Raw genomic sequence first — 24,768 nt, 5'->3', positions numbered from 1 at the left:
ACTGATGTTCTGGCCACTTTAACTGTTTCTGTTGGTGCTGTTCAACCCTGCAGCATCCAGGATGTGCGCCCCACACCCGGCGTCCCAGCCCTCACTTCCAGGGCCTTCGCATCTCTGTCCTTTGTGTTTCTAACACCGCCAGCCGCCAGCCACCCCCGCGCGCTCCCGGAGCTCCCAGTCTCAGTCTGGTTCCAGTGAGCGCAACGGAGCTCCATGAGAAGTCTGGTGGCGCGCGCTCCCGGCTCACGGTCTCAGTCTGCTCTCTTGCGGATGCCGGTCCGCGAGCCCCGCCCGCTCTCCCAGTGCAGGTGGCTACCACTTCCCGGTGCCCGAATGCGGCGGCTCCCTCCCCCTTCCATTTATCTTCCGATATCTGTGCGCGGTTTCATGGCTCCCCGCTTCGTACCTCAATACTCAGCGCTGGAGATGTTCATTTGTAGAGATCCAGATGCATCTTCCTGCATCTCAGGCTGGTTCCGTGGTTGTTTAGGCTGGTCTGGTACCTATCCAGCTGGACTCAGGGGACCGGCTGAAAAAGGTGTCTCCTACTCCTCTGCCATCTTAACCGGAAGTCTCATTTTAGTTATTCTAATAAATTGCAGTGGCACCTTATTGTGGTTTGAATTTGCATTCCCTAATGGCTAATGATGTTGAACATCTTTTCATGTTCTTATTTATCATATTTATGTCCTCTTTAGTGAAATACCTGTTCAAATTTTTCACCAATTTTTATTTAGTTGTTTTTCTATTGTTGAATTTTGGGAGTTCTTAATATTCTGGATACAAATCTTCTGTCAGATATACGCTTTGCAGATATTTTTTCCTAGTCTCTACCTTTTCTTTTCTTTTTGTTAATAGTATCTTTTACAGAGCACACAATTTTAATTTTGATGAAGTTCCATTTATCCTATTTTTCTTTTATGGATCATGCTTTTGTGTGATGTCCAAGAACTCTTTACCTAAACTCCAGGTCATGAAGACTTTCTTCTTTTTTTTCTTCTAAAATTTTTATAGTTTTATGTTTTACATTCAGAACCATGGTTCATTTCAAGTTGATTTTTTTTTAAGTAGGTTCCACACCCAGCCTGGAGCCCAGCATGGGTTGAATTCACAACCCTGAGATCAAGACCTGATCAAGATCAACAGTTGGATGCTCAACCAACTGAGCCACCCAGGTGTCCCTTAAGTTGATTTTTTATATGTTTGAGGTTTAGGTCAAAGTTCATTTTTTTGCATATGGATGACCAATGGTTCTAATACCATTTTTTTTGAAAAGACTCTTTTCTCTATTCAATTTCCGTTACACCTCTGTCAAAAATATAATGGTCTTATTTGTGTGGACCTATTTTTAGACTCTTTTATTGATTTATGTGTCTATCCTTTCATCAGTCCTGTTGGGTCTCAAATAATTAAGAACTATTCATTATACCCATATTATACAAATAACAGTAACAACTACTATTGGGAAGACATTTAATTACCTCTTCATAATACACGGCTGCCATTTCAAAGTTCTCATTGACTTCCGCTTCAAATGCAAAGAGTCGAAGCTGTTCATTGCTTGTGTAAATGGTTGAAACAGCGCCTTGGAAATCATCTGGCATGGTCTTGTCAACATCAAGATGTTAAACAAAACAAAGCAATTACAAATAGAAATTCTTATAAGAATAAGCTAAATGTGAGACCCCAGTTATGAGGTTGAAAATGATACTGGGGTTTTACAATATATGTCTAACAAACCATTATGCTGTATGCCTTAAACTTACACAGTGATGTATGTCAATTATGTCTCAATAAAACTGGGGAAAAAGAAAACAAAATTTGAAAAGTTTTCATTGAATCTGAAAATAGGGAGGTTATTAACTTTTACATAGCAATATCAGTGAGCTAATGGAGTGGATTCAAATTATAATGAATTGTGGAGTAAATGAGTGATTAGGGAAGTAGGTGAATATAAATTCAAGAAGTTAGAAGATGAAAGGAAGGAGGGGAAAAGTAGTAGCTAGAAATTATAGAGATTTTCTTTTTAAGCTGGGGATGCCTTTCCCATGTCCAGAGGTTTGGGAAAAGGAGTCAGCAGACAGGGAGAAATTGAAAATAGAAGGAAAGAGAGAATAATTGATGGCAAGCCCAGAGTATATACAAGTGGGAAAGGATCAAAACAGAGAAGGATGTGACGCTTCTTCCTCAGACTGAAAGGAAAGAGATATAATGGATGCAGTGTGGGGTTCAGAAGTTGCAGTGTGGGGTTCATAAGTTGAGGGATTTCTGGCCTAATGATTTCCTAATGATTTCTCAAAAGAGAAATGTCAAGGGTGAAAGAGAAGCTCAGGTGTCTGAATACCAACAACCTAAGCTCACAGAAGTGAGTAAAAATTAATTTGGGCAGAACTGTTTCCCTCAACCCTCAGGGCAGTCAAAATCCCTAAGCCTCCTTTGATCTCAAATAGCTTCCTACATTTTCTCTACTGTACAGGACAAATATTATCATTCTTAGGTGCCACGACATGAAAAAGGTTGGCAAGCACTAGCTAGTCTTCAAACATCAAAACAAACAAACCAGGAGATTAAGGGTAAAGCTTCGAAAGCTGCTTCTGTACTTTTAGTGAGATATATAAGCATGTCCCACAAAGGAAACATTTTAGAAATAGCCAGAAAGGTAGGAGAAAACCCAAAAAATATTATACATATATACCCATCCAGGAAAGCACGTCTGGAATAATAAGTAATCTCCTGGATCGGAAGCTAGTGCCAAGGAAGACCTCCCAACATTCTTTAATTAGAAGTAAAAATATTATCAGTGACATTAACAAGTAGAATTGCTAAAGGATGTAGAGAGTAAAACTAAATTTGAGTTGGGTCAAAGAGAGCTCCTGATCATGGATTAATGCCTCTGTTCTTTGTTATTTTTAATTTTGATGGTCTTGACCTCCAAATCCCTCCAGCAACACACTTCGTTGTCCAAACCAGAAATACACTACCTCTAACATCCCACTCCCAGAATCTACATAACAAGCCTTCAGTCTTTTTGTCACTTAATTCCCTGAAAACTGGTCTCTGACTTCATTTCCTTCATTTCCAATGTGCCTATCTTTCCCAGTGCGTAAGCCTGGACCTCATGACCATCCACTCATACTACTTTCTCACCAGCACACTCAGGTCCCAGGTATCCTTGTCCTTCTCCTGCACTTGGTCTGAAGACTCCCAAATTAAAACAATCCTACTGACTTCTTCATTCTTAGACAAGAGCTGCTAACAGGTCCTGAGGAAAACTGCATACACAAAGAAATACCTGAGCTGCCACTGATTCTTTGGCATTCAGCCTTAGCTGAAGGCCTTTCATATTCTCCACAACCTATGTAGTTGTCCTTGTTCGACAACATATTCCATAATGCTATGATGCACTATCTAAATTTTCTTCTCTTTCTTCAGGCTTTTTATTCAAACATTATTCCCTTCACTGTTAGTAAAGACATTACTTCACGGAGGAAACGGAAATCATTAGGCCAGAAATCCCTCAACTTATGAACCCCACACTGCAACTTCTGAACCCCACACTGCATCCATTATATCTCTTTCCTTTCAGTCTGAGGAAGAAGTGTCACATCCTTCTCTGTTTTGATCCTTTCCCACTTGTATATACTCTGGGCTTGCCATCAATTATTCTCTCTTTCCTTCTATTTTCAATTTCTCCTGTCTGCTGACTCCTTTTCCCAAACCTCTGGACATGGGAAAGGCATCCCCAGCTTAAAAAGAAAATCTCTATAATTTCTAGCTACTACTTTTCCCCTCCTTCCTTTCATCTTCCAACTTCTTGAATTTATATTCACCTGCTTCCCTAATCACTCATTTACTCCACAATTCATTATAATTTGAATCCACTCCATTAGCTCACTGATATTGCTATGTAAAAGTTAATAACCTCCCTATTTTCAGATTCAATGAAAACTTTTCAAATTTTGTTTTCTTTTTCCCCAGTTTTATTGAGACATAATTGACATACATCACTGTGTAAGTTTAAGGCATACAGCATAATGGTTTGATAGACATATATTGTAAAATAATTACCACAATAAGTTTAGTTAGTATCCATCATCTCAAATGGACACAATAAAAATAAAAAGGAAAAAAAAGAAAAAATTTTTTCTTGTGATAAGAACTCTTAGGATTTACTTTTTTAACAACTTTCACATGTATCATACAACAGTGTTCTCTTTAGTCATCATGCTGTACATTATATGCCTAGTACTTGTTTATTCTGCAACTCGAAGTTTATACCTTTGACCACTTTGTTCCAATTCCCTCTCCCCATGAACTCCTAGGAATATTTGACGTTGTTGACTACTTTTTCTTCTTAAAAGTCTCTTCCCTTAGCTTCCGTGATACCACTGTCTTCTGGCTCTTTTGCCTCTTTAACAATTCACTTATCTCCTCCATTAGTTCTTTTACTCATTTATCCTTTAAATGCGGGGGTTCGATAGGCTCCACTGACAGCTCACTTCTCTCTCGACTCGTGTTTTTCTCAGCAGCTTCATCTAGGACCATAGTTTAACTAGCATCTACGGGCATATCTTCTCTTATTGTGCTTCACAGATACTGTTTTTCTTGTTTTCTGTTTTTTTACAAATTGAAGGTTTGTGGCAACTCTAATAGCATTTGCTCACTTTGTGTCTCTGTGTCACATTTGTGTGATTGTTACAATAATTCAAGCTTTTTCATTGTTAATTATATTTGTTATGGTGATCTGTGATCTGTGGTTAGGACTCACTGAAAGCTCTGATGATGGTTAGCATTTTTTAGCAATACAGTATTTTTTAACTAAGGTATGTACATTGTTTTTCTAGACATAATGCTATTGCACACATAATAGACTACAGTATGGTGTAAACTTTTATATGCACTGGGAAACCAAAAAATTCATTTGACTCACTTTATTGTGATATTTGCTTTATTGTGGTGGCCTGGAACCAAACTGTCCATATCTCCAAGGTATGCCTGTATATATATACTCATGGCTCCCCAAATCTCATTTCTAGCTCAGATCTCTCTCTTGAGAAGAACCCCACAAGAACCAATGTTCAAAAGTGATTTCAACATACCTGTCTCCTACCAAATTCACTTGTGTTGTATTTCCTGTCCTGGTTAATTGTACTACCAGTTACCTAGTCATTGAGCCTTAAACTTAAGAATCTTTGACCCCTTTATTACTACATAATAACCAATTAACACCACCAGTTTCACCACATCTAACCCATCTGACATACTGTTATCAGACTGTTTTTCATAAAATGTAGATCTGATCGTATTATTCCACTTATAAAAGAATTAAATTTATTGCTTCCAAATGCTAAAAAGGGAAAAAGTCAAAACTTCTTTGTGTGGTATATAAGGCTTCCATCCACATTCTCAATCCCCCTACCAGGAACTGATCCCTGGCTTCACCTCCTACTTCTATGTCCCTTAACCACTTCAACCTCTACTCCTAAACTATATCAGTTTCTGTATATGCCATACACTTCCAAGCTTCCAAGTTTTTGTGATGGTCCCTATGACTCAAATGCTCTGAAACATCCACCTGGAGAAGTTTTTAGCCTTCCAGCTCAAGCCACAGGTCTTCTGTGAATCCTTTCCTGACAGATCTCAGGGTGAAGTTGATCACTCTTTCTTTAGGCATCCCCTAACCTTGCTCTTACCATGGACACGTCCCTATCACAGCACTTACCTCACCCTACTGCACTTATTTGTATTTCATGCCTCTCTTCTCTACTAGACAGGGATTCCTTGGGGTCATGAGGCAAAAATAATTACTATCTCATGCTCAATTCAAGGCAATTTATCCAAATCATCTGTGTCCAAGGTGGGATTGTTTCCATAATTCTAGGATATCGGACACTCCTCACCTTCCTCTTCCAGAAAGGCTGGACCAGGTGAAAAAAAAAAGTGATGGTGACAGAGAAGAAAACAACAGTAAAGGAAAAAGCAAATAGAATAGAAGGCTTGAGGAAGCATGGCTGCTTAGAGACTACCAAGGGCACAAAAAGACTTTGATTTTTGTCATTGTTTTCAAATAAACCACAACTGTATACATTTAAAAATGAGCAAATGAAGACAAGATATAAGCTGTACAAATACAGATAGAAGCAGACAAATGGGAGAAGAGCAGGCTATCAGTCAAATAGAAAAGGTATGTTTGGGGGCACCTGGGTGGCTCAGTGGGTTAAGTGTCCAACTCTCGATTTGGGTTCATGTCATGATCCCAGGTTACGATCTCGAGCCCTGTGTGGGGCTCTGCAATGGGCAGGGAGCCTGCTTGGGAGTCTCTCTCTTTCTCTCCCTCTCTCCCTCTCCTTCTGTCCCTACTCACCCCCTTCTCTAAAAAGAAAAAAGAAAAGGCATGTTTGAAGTGTCACTGTCATTCAGGTATAATATCTGAAAGCTCATAATATTTCTTAGTTTTGATTGCCGATCACAGAGAGCAAACTGAGAATTGCACACATTCACAGAATAAATGAAATGATGATTTTTGTTTTATAATTTAATTAGCTGATTTTATATATTTCTTTTATCCATCACATTTATGACAGTTACGAAAGCTATTATGCCAGGGAGTCGAATTATTCTCCCCTGTTCTCCCCAAAATTAGTTTTATAATTTAGGCAGTTTCTTATTCACCTTTGTCAGAGCCTAGCACAGAGTAGACACCTCATAAGTGTTTGCTGAATGAAGGAGGAAAGGAAGCAAGGAAGGAAGGAATCATTCAGAGACCCTGATGTCCTATGGAGAAAAGGAAGGGCTCTTAGTTCTTAAACACTTACCTGGTTTAAGGCCACATGCATCTGATCCACCAAGAACACATAGAGCTCACTAATAAATGTCTGCAGTTCCTCCTGGCTTTCAAACGATGTCGTCTTCAAATACTTCTCTCTCACAATCTTTACTACAGCATGCTGGAAGAGACACAGATCATCCATTTGATTACAAAGTTCAGCACCATGCTGACAACACAGGCCTCCCTTGAGCTTCTGCTCTAAGGCTCATCAGAACTTCAGAAAGTGATTGATTTCTCCCTTGGTAACTGCTAAAATGTCAGCTCTCTGATGGACTTCTTTTCTTGACGTCATCACTAATATGGTCAATGCAGAACTCATATCATAGGAAGAGAGCCATAAAACTAAACAACACCTAAGCATTAGGTTTATGGATTACATCTCTCATGGTGACCACACGATACAAAAGGAAAAGGCTTGACTTAACAGTCTAGAGGATGGAATTCTTGTTCTAATCCTGCCACTATATAATCTCAAAAATTAAATTTACTACTACATTGTCCTCATTTGTTATATGGATGTTACTTCTGGTCTTATTATCTTACTTCAGAAGATGATTGAGAAGCCAAAGAAATATAACAGGTAGGTGGTGAAGCTTAAAATCTGTACAAATAACATACTGCTATAGCCATGACAGCTTTTCCCCCTTCAGCTAACATTACTGCCAGGTTTTGTACAAAGCACTTTCCATGCATCATATTATTTAATTCTCATAATGATCCCATGTGATAGTATTAGTATTATTCCTCATCGTTACAAAAAATTAAAGTTCAGAGAAGTAAAGTCATTTGACCATCCAGCTAGTAATGGTAGAACCAGGAATCAAACTAAGTTGTGACTATGCCACCTACTAAGAAGAGCTCCTCGCCTCCATGGGCGTCAGTTGTTTTTCACCTTATTACTTCCATGTGCTTTCTTTGTATCTGTTAAGTACAGTATGGGACACATAGTAAATGTGCACAGAGAGGCAATCCAGTGGAGCAGTTAAGAATGTGAATTCTGGAGCAAGAAGGCTGCCTGAATTTGAGTCCCATCTTTAACCTTTACTAGTTCTATGACTTTGGGGAAATTACTTAACCAATTAATATTGCATTTCTCCACCTGTAAAGTGAGAGACATCTCCCTCATAGGGTCGTTGTTAGGATTAAATTAGTAAAATATGAAGCATTTAAAGATTTGTCTGGCGTATAGCAAACAATGAATGTTAACCATTATTATGTAGGAAATTATTATTAAGTAAATATTTCTCAAATCTTAGTGATTCTGTGCACTATGGAAAGGTAGGTAATGGGAGACAGAAAATTAGTCATGAAATCAGTACCAGGTTCAGAGTTTCTGCCTGCTACAGCAACATGAAAACTGGCTCAAAATCTGGCCTAGCCTCAAGTAAAGCCTTAATTTCTTAAAAGCTCACACTTGGAATGAATACTGAACCATTCCAAGGCTTTGCACAAGTGGAGCTTCTCATATTCTATCAGATGGAACATAACTCTTAGTACCAATAGCAAGAATGGTGGAAGCATAGCTGAACATGACCAGAGAAAAACTAAGAATTAGGAATGTAGAGAAGATGCTTCATAACAATCCGTTGAACAACTAAATGAATATTTACCTTGAGTTGCTCTTTGAAAGCGAAGTATTTTCCAGAGCAGTTAAGTTCATAGTTGAGCAGGCACTTCTGCTCCTCCATGGTTTCACTATCCATATCACTCCCCAGTTTGGTCACCTGTTTTCCAAACATCCGATGATACTCATCCAGAATAGCTCTAGAAATATTCTTGATCTGCATGTGGTAGTCACTCACCGCCTTGGAAAATATAAAATATCTGGTAAAGACGCCTCAAAGAGATCAAGATATATAATGGACGTCTGAAACTGGATTGGGTTTTACATTCAATAATGCTTAGGTATAAATTGCCTTTTACTTTTCAGCTCAGAGACTACCAGCCAAAGATTAAACACTGTTCACTATTCATTGTATGTCACTGGTCACAAACAGAACCAGGAAGAGAAATATGTGAAGCTACAATTTTTCACCCCTTCTAGAAAATATACTGAAGAGTCCATGCCTTATTTTCAAGTGGGTGTATTCAATACCTTATCACTTATAGTTTCACCTTGGCTTTGGCACTTGCCTTCTGAGCTCCTCCTGATCGACGGGTAAGAGGTGGCCTTGGAGGAATCATTTCCTTGACCCTGTACCAGAAAAAAATGACAAACACAAACACAAACTTTATTATCTGCAGATTTATGTTCTCTTATTCCTATTTCCAAAGGGCCTGTATGGGAGAGATCTAAGTTCTGTTCCCACATCACATTTGAGCACTGCAATTCTCTCATGTAAATGCCTAGATGTGAACCATAGAATAGTATACAGCTATGGACTAGATAGGAAAGAAGCCAGGAAGCAGCTACTCAGAAAGTAGCTAAGTTGTACTTTTGGCTGATTGGAGCCCTGGTTTTACTCTTATGCATTTTTTAAAACTGCTGTTGCACTCAAGAGACTGCTTGACTCGGGAATTCGCAAGAAATGGGTGTTAGGATTTTAGATTCACTCTGTAGAGTCTCTGAAAGAATGAAGTTTTGGAAATCTAAATGGTACAGGCAAGTGAATGCTTTTCTTTCCTCTCCATCTAGGATAAAAAGTCTCCCCTTGGTACACATAACTTATGACTGCATTAAATTACAATAATGATATCAGACATAGTACACATATTTTGTTACTGCCAACCTACTTATGCCAAAACTTCTACCTTTCATTTTCAGGAGACTTTACAAAAACGAGAGGAAATTAAATTCTTAGCTCTTCCTCCTTATAGTTTCAGATTCCTGCTGAAGTATATAATACTGCCTTAAAGTTTACAATCAAATTTACAAATTCAGCTTTTCTTTAATAGGTCCTATGTAATTGTATACCTCTGCTCATTATTTCTAATTTTAGTTATATTTATTTTAATAGGTTATATATCCTCTGATTCAAAACTTATGAGGTATGAAACAATATATACTAAATTGTCTTGTTGTCCTCAACTTTGTTGACAACCTTGTAGTCCAGCCACGCAATTTCCTCTCCAGAGACAATGTTATTTATTCACTCATTCAAAATATATACTGAGTACCCATCCATCAGGCACTTTTTTAAGTGTTGGGGATAAAGCATTAAACAAATTAGACAAAAATTCTTGCCCTGATGGAGCTTATATTCTAGTGGGGAAAGAAAGACAATAATTAAGATAAATATGTTAGTGATATGTGCCATGGAGAAAAATAATGCAGGAAGGCAGACAGACTATGTTGGGGGCTAAGGTGGTGAAGTAGGGAAACACATTTCATCAAGACACTTACTGAGATGGTAACATTTGAGTAAAGACCTCAGGGTAGTGAGGAAGCAAGTTGTGTAGATATCTGGCATAAGGAAAGTACAGGCAAAGGGAACAGAAAGTGTAAAGGCCTGGCTGCAATAGCGTGCCTGGCATGTGTGAAGAACAGCAGGAAGTCAAGTATGGCTGGACAGAAAAAGTGAGAGCAAAGTGCATACACAATATTTAGGCCCTTGTAAGCCATTAAAAGGATTCTGGCCTTTCTTCAGTGTGCCAGGGAGTCACTAGTAGCTTCTGAGCAGAGGAGTTAGTTACATGAGTTGACCTCCATTTTAACACAATCAGTATAGAATGCTGTATTAAGAATAAATTGTCCAAATGTCCATCAACTGAAGAATGGGGGAAAAACATGGTATACCCATAGAGTGAAATATTATTCAACAACAAAGAAATGAAGTACTGATACATGCTACGGTATGGATGAACGTTGACAGCATTATGTTAAATGAAAGAAGCCAGTCACAAAGACTACATACTGTATGATTTCATTTATATGAAATGTCCAAAGCTGGAAAATCTATACAGAGAAAAAGTAGATACATGGTTTCCTAGGGCTGGGGGATTCTGGGTGAGTGGTTGGCATGAGGGTTGGGAGGAAATGTAGAGTGACTGCTAAAATGTATGCAGTTTCTTTTAGGGGTAAGAAAAATGTTATAAAGTTGATTGTGATGAAGGCTGTACAACTCTATGAGTATACTAAAACCACTGAATTGTACAGTTTAAATGGGTGAAGTGAATGGTATGTGGACTATATCTCAATAAAGCTTTTACTTTAATAATATCTCAATAAAGCTTGTGAGAATTAAATATATGAATTCAGGAGAGAGGTCCAAGGTTGATATATAAATTTGGAAGCCATCAGCACGTAGATGGTAGTTAGAACCATGAGACTAGATGAAAAAACCAAGGGAATAAATGTAAATTGAAAAGAGGTCCAAGGACTGAGCTCTGAAAGGCTAGAGAGATAAAGAAGGCCAGAGGAAGAGGAATAAAACCAAGAGAGTATAGTATCTTGAGAGCCTGGTAAAGAAAGTGCTTCAAGGAGGACTGAGTCATTAAACACTAATAACATGTCTCAATGACCTTGAACACAGACTACTGGATTTAATAATGCAGGAGTCACTAATGGCCTTGCTAAGAACTTCATCTGTAAAGAAGTTAACTGGAAGTGAATTACTAGGTTAAAAGACACATGCTTATGTATTTTAATAGCTAGTACGACATTGTCCTCCACAGGAATTTTACCAACTTATACTCTCACTAGTTACAATGAGAGGATCTATTTCTAATGTGCTCATCAACAACCTTAATGAGTTATTAAGCTTTTTTGATCTTCTACAATTAAATAAAGGTATTTAAGGGTAGTTTTAAATTTGTATTTCTTTTATTATAAAAGTAATTGAGCTTTACTTCATGTTTAAGAATACATTAAATTTATATATGTTATTATACATTGACATAGATTCAGCAATTAGGTACATATATGTCTCAGCCAGGAACCAGAGGCAAACCATCTTTTATGAATATTGGGTCTGATATTCTAACGCTGCCATTCTAATTTGCCTTTGCTCTATAATATTGTCATTTGGGCTAGCTTGGAGGAGATATCTACCTTCTACCTCCCTACAGCCAAAGAAAAACTTACAGGTAATAACCATATCTCATTAAAAAGTCTAAGAATAGGGGCACCTGGGTGGCTCAGGTCCCTATCTCAGGGTGGTGGGATGGAGCCCCGCATCAGGCTCTGGATTCAGCAGGGGGTCTACTGGAGATTCTCTCTCTCTCTCTGCCACTCCCCACTGGGCTTTCTCTCTCTCTTTCTCTCAAATAAATAAATAATTCTTTTAAAAATAAAATAAAAAAATAATACTGTACTGCATATTTGAGGGGCACCTGGCTGGCTCAGTTGGAAGAGCACGTGACTCTTGATCTCAGGGTCATGAGTTCAAGCCCCATGTTGGGTATAGAAATAACTAAAAAAAAAAAAATACATAAAATTTAAGAAAAACAAAAAAATAATATTGTATTTGCATATTTGAAAGTTGCTAAAAGAGTAGAACTTAAAAGCTCTGTTAACAAGAAAAAAATTATTGTATAACTCTGTATGAGGACAGATATTAACTAGACTTATTGTGGTAATCATTTCACAGTGTATACAACTATTGAATCATTATGTTGTATACCTGAAACTAATAAATGTTAAATTTCAATTATACTTCAATTAAAAAATTACAAAAAATTGCACCTACATTTGCTATAAAACTTTCATTAAGCATGCTGTTATTTTGTCATTCAGTATTCCCTATGTAAAAGTTCAAATGAGAAATCTGTTTTAGAAATTAATGCCAGGGAGATATCTGATCTCTTTTGGAACTAGCATGGGTCCTCCTTTAGGATTAGAGCTGCATAATTTATAGGACTTCCCTTTTTGTTAAACAACTAAGATTTGATGCTTACTTGTGAAATTTCTATTTAACACTTTCTTCCTCTTTGTTTCCATGGCTTGAGTTTTTAACTTTCTATTTCTGGATTATTAATTTCATTTTATTTTCAAAAGAAGACTTCCAAATGACTAATATGTGAAAACATGTTTAATCTCACTAAAACATTTATAATGTGGATTAAAATTAAAATGAGAAACTTTCTTCCCCTGTCCAAATAGCAAATATAAAAAAAGTATTGTGTTGGTGAATGTATGAAGAAAGATCAGGCTCATACATCACTTGTGGAACTGCAAGTTTTTGGAAGGCAATTTGGGGATATTTATCAAAAGCCTTAAAAATATCTGTAATAAATAATCTCCAAGATAAAAGCTATTGTTTCCTTTCATCCTGCACTGAGCATAGTGTTCCTCGCATCAAAAGGTGAAGTCTAGACATCAGCAAAATGATAGAGTATAAAACTTTAAACTCCCATCCCACCATAGAAACATTGACAATAACAACCAGAAACTGTCATAACCAACTCTGACAGAACTGTGGAAGACAGTCAAAAGTTTACAGCAACCAAATGAATACTGAACCAAGAAAAAGGCAACTATAATACTGGGCAAGATTTGTGACATTTTTACTTGCACTTACCTCACCCCATTCCCAGCTCATTGGCAATATTGAAAATGGCAACCTGCATTTCCAGTGTGGCACACTGGGCTCTGATTCTGGAGAAGCAGAGCAGACCTTGTTCACAAGTTACTGCATTTGTTCTAATCTATCTGGGGCTACCTGAATGACTGACATAAGGCACTCAATTCTGTTTCTCTTATCTTGAAATCCACTCACGGTAGAAAACTAGCAGGTGCGCATTACTCAAAAACATTGTAAGGTTATCAAAAACCCATAGCTCTGTGGGACAAAAGATTATGGTTAAGATACAACAAACCACCTAAGGCCTAGAAAGAAAAGCTAGACAGTTTCTTTGGGAAATTAGGGTATTCAAAAGTACTTGTACAGAAGAATTTAGAAAGCCTCACACATGCTCAGGACAGGATACATGTTCAGAAAAGACCTGAGTAGACCCTAAACTTCCACCACTGACTGATCTATAGTCCTAGTGCAAGCAGGAAGTGAAGGCTGAGGCAGAATTATAAACAGCCTAGTTAAATGTTTAAAAAAATGCTCCAGGGGCACCTGGATGGTCAGTCAGTTAAGTGTCCAATTCTGATTTTGGCTCAGGTCATGATCTCAGGGTCATGGGATTGAGCCCTTCCTCAGGCTCTCTGCTCAGCAAGGAGTCTGCTTCTCTCCCTCTCTCTGTGCTCCTCCCCCTGCTCACACATGCTCTCTCTCTCTAAAAATAAATAATCTTAAAAAAAAAAGAATGTTCCAGCATGTAGTCATCCACAAAAACAAAAACAAAAAATTTTTGTTTTATTTTTGTTTAGTTGTTTGATTATATTAAGATCCTGGCATTCAAGAAACTCTCAATCAAAACACTGGCTGAACACAACCTACAACTTCAACAATTAAGAACAGCAAACACTGGAGGCACCTGGGTGGCTCACTCGTTAAGTGTCTGCCTTTGGCTCAGGTCATGATTCCAGGGTCCTGGGATTGAGCCCTGCATCCGGCTCCTAGCTCAGCGGGAAGCCTGCTTCTCCCTCTCCCACTCCTACTGCTTGTGCTCCCTCTCTCGCTGCCTCTCTCTCTGTCAAATAAATGAACAAACAAAATCTTAAAAAAAAAAAAAAAAAAAAAGAACAGCAAACACTGGGGAAGGGGAAAATCTGATTTCCAAACTTCCCACTTTATAATATCAAACTGTCCAGTTTTCAACAACAAAAAAAATCACCCAATGTATTAAAAAAAACATAAAAATATGGCTCTTTAAAAAAAAAAATGATGGAAATTGTCCCTGAAGAAGCCCAGACACTGGACCGGCTACAAAAAGATGTGAAATAAAGCAACTTACTTGTGCTAAAAGAGTTAAAGGAAACCACAAACAAAGGATTAAGAGAAATCAGGAAAATAATATATAAACAAAATAAGAATAGAATATCAGTAAAGAGATAGAAATTTTTAAAAGAACCAAATAGAAAGTCTATAGTTGAAAAGTACAATAACTCAAATGAAAAATTTACTAGAGGGTTCAACAGATTTGGTCAGGCAAAAGAAAAAATGAGCAAACTTGAAGATAGGATAATTGAAATTACCTGGTCTGAGGAACAGAAAGAAAAACAAACAACAAAAAAGTAAACAGGGTCGAAAATCTGTGGGACACCATCAACGTACACAATTTGTATGACGAACATACAACTTATGGGAAACCCAGAAGGAGAAGAGAGAAGGAAAGGGGCAGAAAGACATGCATCTATACATCCAAGAAGCATAACAATTTCCAAGCACAATAAACTTGAAGAGATCTATACTAAGACAAATTGTAGTCAAATTGTCAGAAGTCAAAGACAAGAGAAAAACTCAAAAAGCAGTGAGAGGAGTGCCTTGTCACATAAGATAAACAGATAATTTCAATAATGTCAGTAAGACTAACACAAGCCATGGAGGCCAGAAGGTACTAGGGTAACATATTTAAAGTTTTGAAAGAAAAAAATGCCAAACAAAAATTCTACATACAGCAAATTACCCTTCAAGAATGAAGAAAAAATTAACAAAATAAACAAAAACGAAGAGTCTATTAGTAAGATCTAATCTATAAGAAATGCTAAAGGGAGCACTTCAGGCTGAAATGAAAGGACACTAGTCAGTAACTAGAAAGTAACTGAAGAAATAAGGAACGCTGGTAAAGGTATATATGAAAGCCAGTATTATTGTACTTTTGGTTTGTTAACTCCTCTTTACTTGTTTTTAGAAGGTAAATGCATAAAATAGTAGTTAGAAATCTTTGCTAATGGGCACAAAATGTCTAAAAATACAATCTGTGACAGGGTCACCTGGGTGGCTCAGTTGGTTGAGCGTTTGACTCTTGATTTTGGCTCAGGTCATGATCTCAGGGTGGTGAAATCAAGCCTCCCATCTGGCTCTACAGGGACGTTACTCCCCATTTTATAGAGATAAAAAGAATAATAAGAGAATACCATGAACAATTGTAAATCAACAAATTGGATAACCTAGAAGAAATGGACAATCTTCTAGAAACACAATCAAAACACTGTGGTACAATATAAAAACCATTTTCAAAAATTACATTTATTTATATGTGACATGGGTGTGTATGTTTATGGTGTGTGTATATAATATAGAAACTTCACTTTAACTCCAGAGGATATTTACCAGTTTTTTAAAGTGGCTATCACTGGGTGAGTAGAAATCTGAGTGTTTTTATATACTTGCTGATCTCAATTTTCTCAAAATCTTCATTTTTTAAATAATAAGTATATACTGCTTATGTAATAAGAAAACAACAGTAACAAAAGAAACTTCATCTGAGAGGAAAAAACAGGAAACTGTCTGCTACTTAGCCTAGGAAAACTGTATTTATGGGGACAATCTGAATTCCTTTTTTTATACCTAAAATGTTTTTGCAAAACGAGTATAAGAACCATTGCTACACACCTTCTGGCTAGTTCCTCTGGCATTCGCTTTGGAACCAAGGCTTTGTCCAGCTGAATTTCCAACACAATGTATGTCCCTGCTTCTACATATTGCTGTAAAGATATATTTCTTTAATTTATTCTTTCAATTAAAAACAGATATTTATGAACAAATTTTAGTAACATAACATTCATAATACAAGTAAGAAAACTCCATATACAACTATATGTATACAGCATGATCTTGACTGTCAAAATATTTTTTTTTAATTTTTTTAAAGATTTTTATTTATTTATTTGATAGAGATAGACAGCCAGCGAGAGAGGGAACACAAGCAGGGGGAGTGGGAGAGGAAGAAGCAGGCTCCCAGCAGAGGAGCCCGATGTGGGACTCGATCCCAGAACGCCGGGATCACGCCCTGAGCCGAAGGCAGACGCTTAATGACTGAGCCACCCAGGCGCTCCAAAATATTTTTAATATAGAAAAATAGCTGGAAAGAAAATAGTAATAGTGGTTATCTCTTGTGGAAAAGCATTTTCAATTTTATTCTTGGAAACTTCTATCTCGGCTGAAGCACTATTTAACTTGTTCAATACTTTTCTTGGAACTGTTTTAAATGAATGCTATTCTTTCTGTCTCCAGACTTTCTAAGTCCTGTGGAAATAGTCACATAATGTTCTGATATTCCCACTCACAGCATCCACATCACCACCTACCAACTGCAACCTGATGGACACTTCTACCCAGAATTTTGCCACCATCCTAAATACAACATGTCCCAAATTGAACTTATCATCTCCCTTACATTGACCTCTCTTTTGACTTTTCTTTTAATGATTTTGTCATCCTTCTAGAAGGTGAGGCTTGAAACCTGAGTTACCTTTAGCTTTTCTTCCTTAGCTCCTTCAAACTTCCTAATTCCAGATCTTGCCTTTTCAATTTTCTGACTTTCTTTACTACAACCTCTTCCCTAAATCAAACTGGCACTAACACTCATCTGTACTATAATAAAAACATATAAACTGATATTTGAAGCCCCCACCCATTCTCTCTTTTTCACATCCTTGCAAGAGTTCTGCCCTGAAATACATATAAGGTCTTATTTCCACATGACTTAAAAACCTTTCATGTGAGTCTCCAAGATGAGGCTCAAGAGTCCCTCATCACCTATATAATGAAGCCCAAACTTTTAGCAAGCCTTTCAACAACAAACCTTTCTACAACTCAGTGCAGCCTCTCTCTCCTTTCTTACTTCCTTCTAGAATCTCTCCTTTCTTTTTCATTTCTCTACTCCATACACTAAATTAATTGGTATACTCCAAATTCTGCTACGTTCTTTGTGCCTTGACTCAAGCTATTCCCTGGCCCTGAAATGCCCACCCTCTCATCTTCATCTGGCAAAGTGTTCTCTTTATTTTTCACTACTTAGTGCAGATGCCACCTCTTCCATGTAGCCTTCTGAGAATGCTCCATCCTAGGGGTGATTAATCCGTCTTCTCTGAGCCCTCACAGCCCTTTTATTTGTACCTCTAGTATAGCATTCATCAAAATTCTATATTATGGTTAGTTATGTACCCATCTGTTTCACCCACCAGACTGCTGAGTTTCCTGAACGCAGATGAGTAAATGCTGCAGATCATAAATCTTTGCATCCCTCCTAGTGCATAATATAGTAAATTAATAAAAGACATAAACTTGTAATGTTAGAAAGGACCTTAAATTTAATTTGGTACTACCTGCTCATTTTAGAGAGTCTCAGCAAGACAAAGAAGTTTACCCAAAGTCATAAACTAGTCATGGCAAATATGGGATGGTAACTAAGATAATGAGCATTTTTCACAATATCATACTTAATTTTCCAACTCTTTATGCATAGTTACCTGTCCTTCTGGATTGTGGCTTAGAGAGGGTTCAACTTCCAAAGGAGTATCTGAGCTCTGAGATTTTATACTAGGTGCTTGCTGGAAGAAAATGAACACACCTCAAAAACTGAATTCTTACATGGTCTTCACAATGTTAGGAACAATGATCATTATGTTGCAACAAAATGCAAACTAAACTGATGCAATTTGCCAGATAAGAAATCAGTTCAAGCCTCTGTAATGTAACAAAACTAGCAAAATCATCATCTTCTAAACAACCTACCAAATCCCCAGGCCTAAGCTTTCCTTCCATTTCCTTTTCTTTGACTGTTTTCTCTTCTTTCAGGTTCTTAGAAACAATAGGTTTAGACAATGGAGAATTAATTCCTCCAATTTTATTATTCTGAATCAAATGATGGCCAGTATCCCGGAACAAGCTAAATAAACATTTGGTCTGAAAATAAACAACAACAAAAAATGCAATGAATCACAAGCAAATGAGACAAATTTGAAAGAAACTCACATTATTCTTTCACATCATGTAGTTTTCTAGATAATCTCACCATTGTAGAACCAGAGGGAGATAGGGGAAATGAAAAACTTTACTGATTGCCATACTTGTTGAATAGGTAAAACCATCATAGGAAGTTAGCTGCCTGCCCTATTATTTAAATTATTATGAGGAACCCCTTCAAACGTGCCTGATTTTGGTGTTTCATAACTCTTTCTCCCAGAAAGCTTTTAATCTTTCATAACAATTTCAGATGAACTTTAAGTGGTAGAATTTATTTCTGTATAAGAAATATTATGTAATTACTACTGGCCTATCAACTATAATCAGAAAAATAAGGCAAATTTAGAGTTCAAACTAAAAACTTTGCATGAGAAAATTCAAACTTTAGGTAAATGACTGGAAAAGAATCTCATAACAAATTTTTTTTAATTAAACAACATGGATGAAATCTAAATACAATTTATGCTGAGTGAAAGAAGCCAGACCAAAAAACAAAGAGGGGAAGAGTGGTCAGATTTATGAGAGGATCACAGGGTACACAAGAAAACTTTGGGGGGGGCAGGTAATGGATATTTACATTATCTCAATGTATCTTGATATACATTATCTTGATTACAGTGATAGTTTCACTGATATACTATAAATATTCACATACATGTCTTTGTGTAAATGCAGGTTTTCAGTTTTCTTGGGTAAGTTCCTAAACATGATTTTCTGGGTTGTATGCTGAGTTAGTGTTTAACATAGATTTTCTGTATAGTTTTTCGACCAAGTATTGAGACCGGAATATTGAAATTTCTAAATGTTACCATCAGATTATCTATTTCGCCTTTCAAATATGTTGGATTTTGCTTCAAGTACTGTGAGGTTCTGTTGTTAGGTATGTATACATTTATAATTTATATATTTATTATATACAATACTTCGTAAATTCTATCTTCCTAATTAATTGACCCTTTAATCATTCTGACATGACACTCTATGTTGTTAGTAATACTTCCTTGAAGTCTCTTTTGTCTGATATAAATATAGCCACTCAGCTCTGTTACATTTTCCATTTGCATAGTATATCTTTTCCATCCTTTTACTATAATATAAGTGTATCTGAATCTAAGTGTGTCTGTTTTTAGACAGCATATTATTGAATCTTGATTTTTAAAAATCCGGTCTTGTAATCTCTATTCTTTCATTGGGGTGTTTAATGCTACTTACATATAAAGTTATTGTTGAAGTATTTACATGTATGTTTGCCATTTTGCTATTTGTTTTCTATATATTTTGTCTTTTTTGTTCTTCTGCTCTTCCTTTAAGTGCCTTCTTTTATGTTAAATATTTGTGATGCTCTCATTTAATTCCTTTGTTTATATATATATTTATATACACATATGTATTTGTGTATATGTATATGTATATGTACACACGATTTTCTTAGCCATCCTAACTAATCACAATCTATATCACATTGATACTAACTTAATTCTGGTATAATGTAGAAACTTTAGTGCACTGTAGTTCCATACTACTGTCCCTCCTTTCTGTTACCATTATCATATATATCAAATCTATACATGTTATAAACCCAACAATATAATTAATGCTTTATATAATGTCTTTCAAAGAAATTAAGAGTAAAAGTAAAAAAATATATTTCTAAAATCTTTTATATTAACTTAAACTTAACCATTTCTAGTGTTCTTCGTTTCTTCTGGTGGACTCACGTTAGCAATTGGTGCCATTTCCTTTCAAGCTGAAGAACTTCCTTTAGTGTTTCTTGCAAGACAAGTTTGTTGAGAGAAACTTAGTCACTTGCCTGAAGTCACCCAGCTTGTGAATGGCAGGTCCAGAATTCGAACTAGAGGCTGACTGACATCAAGGCCTATAACCTTTCAATTATGATACACTGTTTCCCTCAGATTCCTAAGAATATCTTCATGTAGTAAAATTTGGATAAAATTCTACTTATTTCCTTAAAATAGATTCTTAGAAGTAGGAATACTATGGAAAAAGATTTAAGTATTCTAAGCTTCTTAATACATACTGACAAAAAAATTTTTTTTTGTAGACGGTTTGTACTAATTTACACTTCTAGGAGTGAATGAGAGTGGTTTTACCACACCTTTGCCACCCATGGGCATTATCGTATTTTAAAGAATTGTCTAATTTTACAGATAAAATGATATTATTATTTTAATTTGCAATGCTTTGATTATAGATAAGGCCAAATGTTTCTTCTTATATTTATTCACCATTGGCATTCTTCTTTTGTGATCTGCTGTTTCATGTACTTTGCCCTTTAAAAAAAAAATTGGTGTATTTTTCTTAACCAATTTGATAAAGTGCTTTATATTTTAGGAATAATAGCCATCTTTCAGATATGTATTCAAATATTCCCCCAGTTTTTCAGTTACTTTGTAATTTTGTTTATGATGATTTCGTCTACATATAGAAGCTACTCACTTTTTGGCAATCTAAATCTTTTATATCTTTCATTGCTTTCAAGCCTAGGAAATCTTCCCTAAAATTGTATCTTTTAATTAATAGCCACTTCTACTTTTATATTCACATTTAACTATTTCAATAAACTCATTTGGAATTAATTTTGATCTATGCTATATGTAACATTCTGGCATTCTTTTTTTCCATTTAACTATTTACAAAACATTAACAATTATCTTTTTTAATGGACACATATTATATCATTTTTATTTATAATAATTTACTAAGTCTTTCTCTATTATTAGACATTTAAACCTATTTTTAGTTTTTACTATTAGAGATCCCAAAAAGCTTTTATTAATATGGAGTTTCTGATCCTATTAAATTATTTCCTTAAGATACATCCCTATAAGTGTGATTTCTGATTACAGGATACTTATATAGAAAGAATTTACTACTCAATTGTTTTATAAATAGATGATAGGTCTTTATGACTCTATTATTAAAAAATAGCTATCCTAATAATGATACAACAGTAATATGTTTTTGTTATTATTGTTGTATTTTACAAAGACTCACTTTCTCCTAAGAAACAACATGGTAAAACTGACTTTTTGTTTGGAGGTAAAATATATATATATATATACACATGTATACACATATATTTATATATATAAAATATATAAATATATGTATATACGTATATACATATATATCCTATATATATATTCCCTATTTAAGTGTAGACATATAGACATAGATGATAGATAGATAGATAGATAGATAGATAGATAGATAGATAGATAGTTGATTTTAACATTTTAACACCTGAAAATGGAAAGAACCATATTGTAGCTCATTAATCAGCTCATTGATTTAAGTTTCTGCATACTTAACACAATAGACTTCTTTCATTATCCTAAAGATTGTGTATCTGACTTTGTTGAGTAAAACTGAAATATAATAAAGTACATATTTAAAGTATACGATTTGATTAATTTTGACACATGAATACACATGTGAAACCATGGCCACAATCAACATAACCAAAATTTCCCTCATCCCTAATTCTTTCCTCACACTCTTTTAAAATCCATCCTTCGCTCTATTCCTGTTCCCAAGCAACCACTGGTCTGCTTATGTCACTACATACTATTTTCCTAGAATTCTATTTAAATGGAATCATACATTATGTACTCTCTTTTATCTGGCTTCTTTCATTTAGCATAATGCATTTGAGATTCATCCATGTTGCATGTATCAATAGTTCATTCCTTTTTTACCACTAAGTAGTATTTCATTATATTGATATACAACAAAATCTGTTTTTCTGTTCACTTACTGATGGAGATTTAGGTTGTTTCCAGCTTTTGGTTTTTCGTTATCCTGAAGTTTTTAAGGTTCAATGACAGAATGACTGCAAGGTGCTATATTTAACATCCTAGTATACCAACTGGCTCCAAATTTCAATTGCAAAGATGTGTATGCTAAAGATGTAAATAAACACATACATAAAGGATAAATTAGGATAATACCTTCTATACAATTTTTTTCTTACCTTTTCATAGACTGTACTGTCTAGGTAAGGGTAAACATGAAAAGCTCCCCGAATCCTCTTCACACCTGGATACAGCAACGGGACCATATTAACATAAGCCACACCATGAAATGAAAGCTGACTTTCATCATCAGCCTAAAGGAATAAAACCAGAGAGCTGTTAGTGCTATAGAGCAATGTAGCATAAAGTATAGAGCTCTGACTTAGTCATTCAAAGACCTGGCTTTAGGAACTAGCTATGCTACTTAACTATTGGCTTTGGGCCAGTTACATAGATATTTTGGATCTATATTTATATTCAAAATGGGTTTAATAATACTATGATCACTGAAATAATGCATATAAACAGTGTTAACAAATAGTAAAGGCAGTAGTTAGATCAACACATACTCAAATTAATTGATAACATATGTATTCAACCAAAAAGTCCATTTTATCATGTTGTTTCTAAGGAAAAAGTGAAGCTTTGTAAAATAAAAACAACGAAAATGCAAAAGAATCAGAAGCTGTGGCTTTTAGCTTTAGCTTACAGATTTTTATGAATGAAAGGGACCTTACAAATCATCCAGACCAGTGATGACAAATTTAACTTATGCCTAAATTGTAATAAATTGGTGGGTTTGTTTCAGAGTACTGTACTGAGAAAGATTCTGTATCCTTATCTGAGTTCAGAAAGAAAGAATGTTTTGATTAATCAGTAATATCTGCCATGGATGACGAGAATGAATGATAGTCTCCTATCATGTATTTGTCATCTCTAATTTCATCTAAACTCCCATTTCAAAGATGAATTACATGTTAATTAATATAACATAATTTTTAATGGATGTATGGTTTGCCATAGAAAACTTTAATAGAGAAAAAATCAATTTAGTGAAAGAAAACACATTTAATCCCCACAAGATTTAAAGTAGTCTCTTTGATTTCACATATTATAATAATTAGAAATTAGATTTAAAAGTCCTATGTTCATATAATATTGTGTTGTTAAGGAAAGTTAGCCAATGTACATTATATATTACAAAGAGAGAAACGGTTACTAGCAGTAGTATTTTTATTATGCAAAAGCTCTATTTTAAAAATCAGTACAATAATTTAGGTACTTGTTAAGTATCTGCTGTATACCACCAATCATGCTAGGTGCTGTGGAGGATACAAAGCAGTTTATGACAGGATTCCTACTCTCAACGAGTTTATGAACAAGCAGAAGACCAGACATGCACAAATAAAACAATAGAGAACATGTTCTAGGCTCACAAAGCCTATCTTTTCACATATGTTTCAGAACAATGTACATCAATGAATTCTATTATTCTAATTAGCAGGCTAAAACATTATAAGTAGGATGTCTAAAAGAAATTCAGGAAGATGCATTAAGTTGAACCATATTGCCAATATTTAACTACTGTGACCGATAAAAATGGCTATTTTGTGTGGTTTTATTGATGGTAAAACTATAATAAAGAGCTAAAGGGAAATAAGATGTCCAGGAATAAAGTTTAAATAATTTTTAGTGGACATTGGGGAGCTGGGGTGACCAGTTATCCTGATTTGCCAGGGACAGGAGATTTTCAGTGCTAACACCAGGAAACTACTTGGCCAATCAGGTTAAGTTGGTCGCTCTAGCGAGCAGCCACATCAGTTCACACACTCCCTTGGTTCAGAATTAGAAGCAGAATAAAAGGTTGGGGCTAACCAGACATTTCTTATATAAATGTTTAAGTGAACAAATTAACCTTATCAAATTTTGCAGCTTTCCCTTTGGGTGCAGTAGCCAGAGGAACTCTTGTGATCTCTACAGGCCAAAATCGACAATCAGCAATTCGCTTCTGAAAACTGCAAATCAAAAATCAGTCCATTAGCATTACATACAAAAATGTGGTTAATGTAATTTAAAGGGAAGTGTTCCTCTCCTTTAAAAAGTAATGGAGGGGCACCTGGGTGGTGCAGTCAGTTAGGCAACTGACTCTTGGTTTTGGCTCAGGCCTGATCTTGGGTTTGTGGGATTGATTCCCGCCTGACTGAGCAGCTTGGGGCTCAGGGCTCAGTGTGACGCCTGCTTGGGAGACTTTCTCATCTCATTCTTCCTTCACCCCTCCCCCCCAGCCCCGCACTCTTTCTCTCCCTCTCTCTCAAAATGAATAAATAACTCTTAAAAAAATAGCAAAATATGCACACATATTTAACATTTTTATTAGGTAGGT

The 24,768-nt window shown here is 35.8% G+C and overlaps 1 protein-coding gene across 6 annotated transcripts in view; it reads right to left on the bottom strand.

The window, feature by feature from the left end:
• The window catches only part of CFAP70 (cilia and flagella associated protein 70), a 101,628-nt gene that overhangs the window by 43,156 nt on the left and 33,704 nt on the right, over positions 1-24,768 (bottom strand). For 5 of the 6 annotated variants that reach the window (XM_008696040.2, XM_040624582.1, XM_040624581.1 and 2 more), the window contains 9 exons: positions 24,301-24,400; positions 22,565-22,699; positions 18,340-18,510; positions 18,075-18,155; positions 16,216-16,307; positions 8,963-9,023; positions 8,440-8,634; positions 6,816-6,947; positions 1,482-1,607 (listed from right to left, as the gene is read on the bottom strand). In XM_008696040.2, coding sequence (XP_008694262.2) covers positions 1,482-1,607; positions 6,816-6,947; positions 8,440-8,634; positions 8,963-9,023; positions 16,216-16,307; positions 18,075-18,155; positions 18,340-18,510; positions 22,565-22,699; positions 24,301-24,400 — 1,093 coding nt within the window. The remainder of the gene's footprint in view (positions 1-1,481; positions 1,608-6,815; positions 6,948-8,439; positions 8,635-8,962; positions 9,024-16,215; positions 16,308-18,074; positions 18,156-18,339; positions 18,511-22,564; positions 22,700-24,300; positions 24,401-24,768) is intronic. The other variant, XM_040624583.1, reaches the window with a different exon arrangement.

The sequence above is a fragment of the Ursus maritimus genome, unplaced genomic scaffold (genome assembly GCF_017311325.1).
Source record: "Ursus maritimus isolate PB19 unplaced genomic scaffold, ASM1731132v1 scaffold_7, whole genome shotgun sequence".
NCBI classification, from domain to species: domain Eukaryota; kingdom Metazoa; phylum Chordata; class Mammalia; order Carnivora; family Ursidae; genus Ursus; species Ursus maritimus.
The sequence above is the reverse complement of the archived record's forward strand: the minus strand, read 5'-3'. Positions and strand labels throughout refer to the sequence as shown.